General features: G+C 36.2%; 1 protein-coding gene across 1 annotated transcript; it reads left to right on the forward strand.

The window, feature by feature from the left end:
* The first annotated feature begins 8,913 nt into the window (after nt 1-8,913).
* LOC116816230 (zinc finger BED domain-containing protein 5-like) lies at nt 8,914-9,660 on the forward strand. Its single transcript, XM_032765284.2, has one exon. It carries the CDS (start codon nt 8,914-8,916, stop codon nt 9,619-9,621), a length of 708 nt encoding a protein of 235 aa, XP_032621175.1. The 3' UTR covers nt 9,622-9,660.
* Nucleotides 9,661-11,160: the final 1,500 nt, after the last annotated feature.

Below are 11,160 nucleotides of genomic sequence, written 5' to 3' on the forward strand. Positions count from 1 at the left end.
CTACATTTATAACTTGCTGTATATGAAGGGACAAAAATTGCTGGATAAATTATTTGCAATGAAACATTCAACCAGTTCTAGTTATAGATATTGTTATGCTGGGGTGAAATCCTTCAGTCCTAGATTAGTCTGTAACTAATGTCTGCAGGACTGGGCTATTAAGAGATGTCCAGGACCAGAGGCTTGACCCTCCATCTCATTAAATCAATAGTAAAACTCCCCCTGGCCTCAGTGGGTGCAGGATCAGACTTCAATTGGAACTGATAATGCAGGAATATTAGACATCAGGATTGATATATATTAACAGAGCTATTTGTGGAAGTGTGCATAGTAAGCTGTTTGCAATGTCACTGACTCATCTCAGCATTATGAGGCCCTCACTTTCTTGAATTGTGTATTTCGCACAAAAATATAATATTAAATACATTTCTGAAGTCTATTCTCTGCTGTAGCTTATGAAGGTGGCATCAAAACAGTTTTTATAGACAACAAATTTCAGTATCATGAAAGTATGCCATTGCTGAGTTATGTTAAAATAAACAATCTTACCACAAATGATACAATCCCCTGATAATCATTACAGTGCCTCTTACTATTAATAGAACATCATTATGTCTCAGAAGTGTTCAGTGTTGAATCAGCATTTGAAATAAATTGCTTTTTCCTCCAGCCATACCATACAAAAAGGACCCCATGTCTTAACTGAGGTAATTGATTTAGTACAACTAGAAGATACTTGCAAAGCACAATATAAGATGCATTATTACATTATGGATTACTACATATCCATTAAAGAAATTTAGTTTTCAGGGCTGGTTTTCCTTAGCTTTCATAAGTATATCCATATTAAAGAAAGCAAAAGGCAAATTTTTATGAGATCACTGACTATTCTGTAATTTTATTTGGAATTTTTCTTCACTACTTCTCCACATTCCTGCACTCAAATCACTGGAATATGGAAAAACTAGTAAATTATATTAAGATGAGATTCAACTAGGTCTTTAGTAGAAAGATATAAATGCGAAGTGGCATTATTTAATCTCATTTGTAACTGATCTTGTGAAAAAATGCAGAAAAGCAAGAACAAAAGGTAAGACCAACCATTTTTCAAGCCACTTGCTTTCATCAACTGCACAAGATCTGTAATTACACAAGTAGTGGGTAAGGCCTATTAAGTTTAAACTCATACTAAGTATTTGCCATTTAAAGCACTTATGTTATTTCTATAGGCTAGCTCCAGGGTCCATCAGTGTTCTGTGTTAGGATATCATAAGGGGTGGGAACCAGTGGTCTGTAGCAGGAACAAACATAGGGCTACAAAACCATTAAGAATCTATCTGTTGAGCAGACTCCATTTTTTAAAATAAATATGCAAAACCACTCTTCTAAATCAATCAGGAGATCTTCAAGAACAAAATATACCCTATGGAATATAGAAATCACCAAACCGTGAAACACCTATAGTCCAATTAGTTCAGTAACCATCTCAGATAGCAAATAGTACCAGATGCTACAAAGGAAGGTACAAGAAATTCCGCAGAGGACAAGCGTACAATAACTTACTTAAAGAAAAAAGAATGAGGAGTACTTGTGGCACCTTAGAGACTAACAAATTTATTTGAGCATAAGCTTTCTTGGGCTAAAACCCACTTCCTCGAATGCATGCAGTGGAAAGTACAGTAGGAAGATATATATATACAGAGAACATGAAAAAATGGGTGTTGCCATACCAACTGTAACGAGAGTAATTAATTAAGGTGAGCTATTAGATAAGCTATTATCAGCAGGAGAAAAAAAACTTTTGTGGTGATAATCAGGATGGCTCATTTCCAACAGTTGACAAGATGGTATGAGTAACAGTAGGGGGGAATATTAGCATGGAAAAAAACATTTTTACTTTGTATAATGACCCATCCACTCCCAGTCTATATTCAAGCCTAATTTAAAAGTGTCTAGTTTGCAGATTAATTCCAGTGCTGACATTTCTCATTGGAGTCTGTTTTTCAAGATTTTTTGTTGAAGTATTGCGACTTTGAGATCTGTGATTGAGTGACCAGGGAGGCTGAACTGTTCGCCGACTGGCTTTTGAATGTTATAATTCTTGACATCTGATTTGCGTCCATTCTTTTACAGATACACTGTCTGGCTTAATTTGCAGCAAGGAAGATTTAGGTTAGATATTAGGAACAACAAAATTAAACAAAATAAGTCTCTTATCTTGAAACTTCTAACTATAAGGATAGTTAAGTGCTGGAATAGGAGTAGTATATGGCTCAATAGCATTCATTATCATGTATTTTTGACAGGTTTCCACGTCCCATTTAGGGCTTATGTCCCGCCCTCCATCCTCATTTCCATTGTCGCTGAAGTTTGGCGCTGTCAGCCATTTTGGAAAAAAAATGTTTAGATTAGAATAGAGGGAGTATTGTGTGCTTTTGCTTTGATACATTTAGAAAAAAAGATTGAAAGAATAGAGCAGGGGTTGACAGGGTGTGCTGAGTCTTCATTTATTCACACTAATTCAAGGTTTCACATGCCAGTAATACATTTTAACGTTTTTAGAAGCCCTCTTTCTATAAGTCTATAATACATAACTAAACTATTGTTGTATATAAAGTAAATAAGGTTTTTAAAATGTTTAAGAAGCTTCATTTAAAATTAAATTTAAATGCAGAGCCCACTGGACTGGTGGCCAGGAACTGGGCACTGTGAGTGCCACTGAAAATCAGCTTGTGTGCCACCTTCAGCGTGTCTGCCATAGGTTGCCTATCCCTGGAATAGAGTGAGAGAGTTTAAAGATAAAAAACAGAAAATTTTGGTAAGGTTAAGAGGAAAAAAGGAAAGAAAGGTTATTTGGGGAGGTTGAGTAGGGAGAGATGCTTTGAAAGGCCTAGTTTTCTATGTTATTAAAGAATAGAAAGTGAACTTAAAGAAAATGGAGATTTTTGTTTTTAAAGTGCTAGTTTGAGAGAAGATAGATAAGTTATTAAAGAAAACAGAGATTTTTGGTGAGGCTGAGTAAGGAGAGATGCTTTTAAAGGTCTAGTTTCTATTAAAGAATAGAAAATTTTGAGATAAATGTAAAAGGTGTATTAAATATGGTGTAGATTAAGAAAAAAACATTTAAAAAGTTAAATAAAAGAGAAAACTAGGTTTAAAAAGAACACACATGGCCAAAAAAAGGGAATGTACTAAGGCAAAGCCTGTTTAGTAAATACATGGTAAAAACTATAAAGGCAGGTTAAGAAAAACACAATAAACTACTAAATACCAGAGTAGTAGTTTAAGAAAAGAGCATTTTAAAACATTAAATAATATTAAAAGCTAGGTTTAAAGAGGGAATTTACTAAGGCAGAGCCTGTTTAGTAAGCACGTGGTAATAAAATTAATAGAAAACCATTTAAACTATTAAATACAAGGGTAGGTTAAGAAAAAAGCATTTAAAAAGAGTTAAATAAAAGAGAAACATATGAAGAGAGGTTAAAAGAGAGAACAGGGCAAGAAAAGGGAAAAGAAAGCCCTTTCGCAAAGAGCAAAGATAGACAGCCCATGGTTGAATCAGAGAGAGAGAGAGATCTTACCATTCTAAGTCTTTTTACAGAATGAACCAACTTCCCAGGTTTACTCCCCCTCAGACTTGTTATCACTGTCTTTGGATTGGACCAATCTGATGTTGTTCTACAGCAGCATCATAGAATTTATTTTCCTGAACCAATCCTAGAGTCTCAAGGTTTTAAGAGTCAACTCCCTTCTCTCCCCTCCCCCCCTCCTTCCTTAACTGCCTTATTCTTATCTAACAAAAGAGGCCCCAAACACTCTTTCCGCCATCAAGAACTGCCTGAGAGAGAAACGATATGAGGATTGTCCTGGGTGTGCCATGATTCCAGTCAGAGGCATCACGACTGCCTGTAATGATCTTCAGATGATGTGAACTGTAAAATTAAAGAAATTTTAGCAGTAGTTTGTGTATGGAGATGTGTTAAATATCATCATCACATTAGGATATGCACTGCAGTGTCTCTGTTTAACCCAGGAACATTTAGCTCTAGGGGCACAATTGGCGGACAAAGTGACAGAGGCCAAGGACCCAAATCGCATTTAGATTAAATCATCAAACCGACAGATAAACGTTTATGGGAAATGTTGAACATCTTCTTCATTCAGCAAATTACAAAATCTTGCTAAGAAAAAACACTAACGGTTAGAGCGTGTTTTGGGAACAAAACAAGCCGTGTTGTAAAATAAAATGTCAGATGAAAATAACTGTGTGAAGCATTATTATGGAGTTCAAGGGATGTGGGGTTTGTCAAAAGGGTAGTAGGTTGCCCCTGTAGTATATGTGCAGTTAGGTTACAGTTTGTTAACAACAACAAGAGGTATATAAGCAGTCTGTTCCTCTAACAAAGGCTCACTCAGCCGTGGAGCTTGTGCATGAGGGATGTAGGCTGTTGGGGCATCTGGACTATTGCAAAGCAGCCCCAGAACCCCTTTTAAATCATAACTTCTTCTGCTTTGGTCGTACCTTTTCATTTTCCACCACAGGCCCTCTGCATTAGCACTTAATCATGACCTCTCTGATTTCAACAATGTCTCAGCTCTCTCATCTACTGTTTCAAATTATTTAATGCTGTACAGCATCTAGGGTTACAGTTTGCATAAAAGTGTTTTATAAAAACAAAACCAAAAATGTATTTTCTAGGGACTCAGACAAGTTAATGAACAACCAAAATGTAATTGTTGCTTTGCAGGCATTGCTACAAAGTATATTTATGTTTGTTTTTGTTAATATTTTTGATAGGCTGAGGGATGGGGGAGATAATACCTCATAAAAAGGGAAAGTGCTTCCGAATGACAAACACTTGCCCATGCTAAAGCATAACAACTAACACAGAATGGCTGCCTACAAAACTGTTTCACTAAAAGAGTTATCAACATTCCCCCTAAAACTCAGAGCAGCATTCTTACCCCTCATGACCTGATCTCTGTGGCTGTGGCCTTTTTTAAAATTTGTTTGTCCTCAATTTATATTAAAAAAAAAGAAAAGAAAAGAAGGGGAAAAAAGGCTGAGGTGCGTATGTGGGGGAAGTCTCCTTATCTTTGGTAAAAAACAGTGAACTTTTTTACATAAGCTAATTTTTTCTCTCTCTCTCTCTTTGTTTTTTAAAGTTTGAATTTATACCAAAAAAAAAAAATCTTGTTTATTTTTTTGTTAATTTTGTTTTTTAATAAAACACATATGTAAACTCCCCTCAGTTGCCAGTTTTCATATTCTTACCCAGTTGCTGTTTTGGTACTTTGAAAACACTATTTTTAAAAAGATAGGCTAGTATCTTAAGCCTTTTGAGTTCACTAAACTTCTACAAAACGTCTCTAAAAGGGGCCTTGTTTTGTTACAGCTCAGTCAATACTGCTTTTTCATGTTAAACTTTAAAAAAAACAAAAAAAATAATGCTTCCAATAGGCCTCGCTGCATACAGAATATCCTTAAAAAAGTCATGTTGTGTTACATCTCAGTCAATGCTGAATTTTCATGTTAAATGCTTTTTTTTAAAAAAAACCATTATATAATGGAGCACTGCATTATTAGCAAGTGTTAAAAGTCTGGGGGAAAGTCGAGGGGTGGGCGGTGTTCTTCAGATCTCTGAGCTTCAAACAGTCACAAAGTGACGGGTTTTGTCTTTTACAATCAGTAAATGAAATAAAATACTTGTTATAACTTTCATAAAGTATCTTTCAATGCAATCTCACCATTTGATAAAACTTTAACAGCATTTAAAAAGTTAGGAAAGAAGTCTGTGTGAAAAAACAAGCAAACTGAAGCGGTGACCCCTAGAGCCTTGCTAAGGCAGACTATAGAGCATGGATCACTGGCTAGCCTAATTACCTTTATCTGTTTTTAAAATGTAGAGAAAGCCACAGCTCCAGCCTGTGCTGTATTATTTTAATAAAATCTATGGATCCAAAACAAACACAGGAGCTTGTACCTGTGTCTCAGCACACATGCTGCAAATATTTAAAAACAAAGATATTCTGATAACGCAACAGAAAAAATCATACTTAAATTTAAAAGTCCTAAAAAAATGTAAGCTTAATATAACTTTCACATGAATTTGATAAAAAGTGGAGAGGAAAATAAACTTCTCTCTGATCCACTGGATTACAGAATAAGGAGAATATAAACTAGCTGTTACTAAAGTTCTGTGGTTTTTACTCTGGGGTGTTTTCTGCATGCTCATTTTATTTATTTATTTATTGAAATACATAAAAATGTTAAATAAAGGGCTCTGTCTTCAAATAGGCTTGTCTTTTCAAGTGTTTATTCCTTTACAAAACTTAATATAATTTTCACTTGTATTTGTTAAAAAGCAGGCAAAGAAGCAGCCTTCTTATCTCTGATGCACTGGCTTACAAAGGCTGTTTTTGCTGACAGCAGCGTTGCTTCAAAAGCATGCTGTTTCAAACTGTCCTTCTAAAAAATAACGAGTGCTAGTCTAAAACATAGGGGGGGAAACTTTTTTATCACTATACATTACTTTTATAAACAGGTTTTCTGTGTTTTTAACCCTGGATTGTTTCTGCATGCTCTCTTTTTATTAAAACATCAATGCAAAAGGGTTAAATGAAAAATTGTGTCTTCCGATAGACTTGTGGTTCAAAGTGGTCTTCTTTTCTAATCCACTAACTTAAAAAGGCTGCTTCAAATTGTTCTTACTAAAAACATAGGGAAAAGCTTTCATAAACTTTTTCTTAGTAAGGGTTTGTGTGTTTAGGCCTGGGGTGCTTCTGCATGGCCTTTTTTTATTGAAACATATGCAAAAGTGCTAAATGTAGGGATGTGTCTTCATATAAGCTTGTCTTTTAAAGTGTTTGTCCCTTTACAAGCCTTTCATCTCTATTTGCTAAAAACTTTAACAAATTACTTTTTTAAACTAACTGGCTGTGGTTTTAACCCTGAGATAATTTATTTTTTTTAAATTTACATTGTTAATGAGATTAGTTACAAAGCAATGTCTTCTTCACATAACAAAAGAAAATGTTCATTTCAACAAGTATTTGGTATAATTTTGTTTTAAAAGCAGGCCTAGAGCTTTCTTGTTATGTTCTGGCCTTCTTATCTCTGATCCACTGACTCATACACGTTGTTTTTGTTGAAAAAGCATGCTGCTTCACATTTGTTCTTACTAAAAAATGACCCATGTTAGTCTAAAACATAGGGGAAAGTTTCTCACTATAATTTATTTTTATAAACAGGTTCTCTGTATTTTTAACCATGAGATGTTTCTGCATGCTAGTTTTTTATTGAAACATATATGCAAAAGGGATAAATGAAGGATTATGTCTTCATATAGGCTTGTCCTTTAAAGTGTTTATTCCCTTACATGCCTTAATGTAACTTTCACCTCTATTTGTTAAAAAGTGGGAGAAAAAGCAATCTTCTTCTTCTCTCTGATCCACTGGCTCACACATGCTGTTTTTGCTGCAGCTGCAAATTGTCCTCGCTAAAAGCATATGGAAAAGCTTTTTAAAATATTTTGTTAGTAAGGGTTTGTAGGTTTAACCCTGGGTTCTTTCTGCATGCTCATTTTTTATTACAACACAGACAAAAGTGTTAAATAAAGAAATGTATCTTCAGACAGGTTTGTCTTTTAAAGTATTTATTCCTTTACAAGGCTTAATATAACTTTCACTTGTGTTTATTAAAAAGTGGGGAAGAAACAAACTTCTTCTCTCTGATCCACTGGTTTACAGAATAAGGTGGATATAAACTGGCTGTTACTAAGGTTTTAACCCTGGAGTATTTCTGCATGCTCTATTTCAGTGTTTCCCAAAGTGTGGTACGCGCACTCCTGGTGATACATGAAAGAGTTTCTAGGATATGTGGCCCATTCACCCAGGCCGGCAGCAGGCTGAGCAGGGCTGGTGGCTGGGACCCTGGGTGGCAAGGGGCTGGCAGCCGGGACCCCAGACCCACGGCAGGTTGAGTGGCTTAGCCCGCTGCTGATCTGGGATTCCTGTCGCCAGCTCCTGCCAGCCGGGGTCCTGGCCACCAGCCCCACTCAGCCTGCTCTTGGCTGGGGGTCCGGCTCACACAGGGAAGCAGCGGGCTGAGCGGGGCCAGCAGCCGGGACCCTGGCTGGCAGCAGCATGCCAGTAAAAATCAGCTCGCATGCCAACACAAACCACACATGTACATTACCGCGGGTTGGGCAATACACTTGCCTTTGTGGCATGAGCAGAAGTCATACTGACGGATAAAAGATAAAAGTTAATAACTACTCATAGTAATCTAAAGATCGTACCAAGTACATAGTTGGTGTGTATTAATATACAAAATTTCTCTGTTTTTGTTTCTGTTAAACCTATTTATAACGGATCACTGGCTAAAGCAGGAAGTTTGAAATGTACAAAAGAAAATTGTGAAGGAAATACAAATGTTAGTGATAATTAAGCCGAAAAATGCAGTGATGTGGCTACATCAGACAATTGTGATGACAAAATTAGTGAACCATGTGAACCATTTGTAAGTTTATTGAACGTATCAGCTGCAAAGAAAATGAAAAAAGCCCACAAATATGTTGAAGAAGATCTTAAACTGGGATTTTCATGGACCGGTGATGAGGTGGAGCCTGTTCCACTATATGTGATTTGTTACGAGACTCTCACAAATGAAAGTATGAAACCATCCAACCTAAAACGCCATTTCAATAGCGAACAAAGAATACGAGGGAAAACCTGTAGAATGCTTCAAAAATAGGCACAAAGATCTCCAAAAGTCTCAGAAAACAATTCGTAATGTGACGGGAGGTGAAAATATGAAAGCTTTGGAAGCTTCATATAGTGTGGCACACTTAATTGCAAAGTCCAGAGCTGCTGGACTTTGACGAGACATTAGTAAAACCTGCGGCCAAAGTAATGGTGCAAGTGATGATTGGAGACAAGGCTAGCAAAGCTATAGATCATGTCCCCCTCTCAAATAACACTGTTCATCGTAGAATCACAGATATAGCCAAAAACGTAAAGCAGCAATTATTGTCAAGAGTACAAAAGAGTCGCTACTCTGCACTGCAAGCAGATGAATCCACTGATGTGAATTTAGCTAATCTTTTGTTGTTTGTCAGATACGAGCTGAATAATGAAGTCCACGATGATATTTTGTTCTGCCAACATATACCAACACATACAACTGGAGAAGCTATTTTTAAAGTTATTGATGACTTTATCAAAAACAGTGACTTGGATTGGAGATGTTGTGTTGAAATAAGCACTGATGGTGCCAGAGCCATGATTGGTTCGAAGAAAGGAGTTGTTGCACATATTCAAGCTGTTGCACCAGAAGCAAAATTGACTTGTTGCATTCACAGGGAAGCACTCGCCACCCAGAACATGCAGGCAGATCGAAAGCAAATACTGGATGAAGCTGTGAAAATAATCAATTTTGTGAAATGCCGCCCTCTGAACGCCCGGCTGTTTTCTCAGCTTTGTGATGAGATGGGCAGTGATTACACACAACTCCTATTTCACACTGAAGTGTGTTGGCTTTCGCGTGGAAAAGTTATGAATCACCTGTATGAGCTGCGAGAAGAACTGCAAGTTTTTTTAGATGAAACCTTTAACCTGTGAGACCGTGTACACGATTGGAAATAGCTATGCGAACTAACATATATTGCAGATATCTTTGCTCATTTAATTAACCTCAATCTATCCTTGCAAGGAAAACTCATCCATATTCTATGTTCAAGACAAAGTGAGTGCCATGGTCGCAAAATTAAAACTGTGGCATAAACGTCTTAATCATCGTGAACTGGATTCCTTTCCATCTCTTCATGACTTAGTAATAAACTCAACTAACAAACTTGATAGTGATCTGTTGCAAACCATGAAGCAGCATTTGGAAAGCTTGCAGAAAGATCTTCGTAATTATTTCCCTGAACCGGATGGCACTTTTGAATGGATAAGGAACCCTTTTATCATCAATGTTCAAACATTGCCAAATAACCTCTCTGCTTCAGAAGAAGAACAGCTCTTGGAGCTGGCTTCAGATAGCTTCCTGAAAACAAAATTTGAGCAAAACACGCTGACGTCATTTTGGTTGGGAGTGAGCTCTGAATATCCAGCTCAATCAGACAAAGCTGTCAAGTATCTTCTGTCTTTTCCCACCTCGTATTTGTGCGAGATCAGATTTTCTGCGCTGGTTGGCATCAAAATAAAAAAACGAAATAGTCTTATTGATATGGAGCCCCATATTTGTCTTAAGATAACAAACATCAAGCCAGATATACCCGCAATAGTGTCTGGTCAAAAGCAGTTCCATCCCTAGCACTGAATAGTTTGGTTTGTACTGAAAATTTTTCAATACCGAAATACTAAGTATTAAAACTAGTGCTTTCTTCACTAAGCTATCCAAACCAGCGTATTTTAATTTCAGAATGATACTAATTCACCATACATACATACATATATATATATATGCTGTTCTGCCAGACTGTTGATTCGCTTCTATTATTTTAATTATTTCTAGTACTATTTCTATATGTTACTATTATTTCTATTAAGAGTTTTGTTTCAACGCTATGTAATATAATTTTGTATTTATTTCTAATAAACATTTAATTCAGAATGAAATGGATTAGGAGTGTGTTATAAAAATTTGGCTACCACCATCTCCCCCCAAATTATCTTCTCCAGAGAAGAGGTACGCGGGTAAGACAAACATCTCAAAAGGGGTATGCAAGTGTTGTAAGTTAGAGAAACACTGCTCTATTTTATTGAAACACACCTGTAAAAATGAAGGAATGTGTCTTCATATAGGATTGTCTTTTAAAGTGTATATTCCTTTACAATATTTAATATAACTTTCACCTCTCTTTGTTAAAAAGCGGGGGAACAATCAATCTTCTTCTGTCTGATCCACTGGCTTACAAAAGCTGTTTTTGCTGATAAAGCATGCTGCTTCAAATTGTGCTTACTGAAAAATAACCAATGTTAGTCTAAAACATAGTGGGAAACTTTTTTATCACTATGATTTACTTTTATAAACAGGGTTTCTGTGTTTTTAACCCTGGTATGTTTCTGCATGGTCACTTTTTATTAAAACATATGCAAAAGTGCTAAATGAAGGGATGTATCTTCAAGTGTTTATTCCTTTACAAGACTTAATAT

Source organism: Chelonoidis abingdonii, chromosome 1, assembly GCF_003597395.2.
Source record: "Chelonoidis abingdonii isolate Lonesome George chromosome 1, CheloAbing_2.0, whole genome shotgun sequence".
Taxonomy (NCBI): Eukaryota; Metazoa; Chordata; order Testudines; family Testudinidae; genus Chelonoidis; species Chelonoidis abingdonii.

Coding starts and splice junctions, on each gene's coding strand:
- LOC116816230 (XM_032765284.2), top strand. CDS start 8,914: ATGGTGCAAGTGATGATTGGAGACAAGGCTAGCAAAGCTATAGATCAT.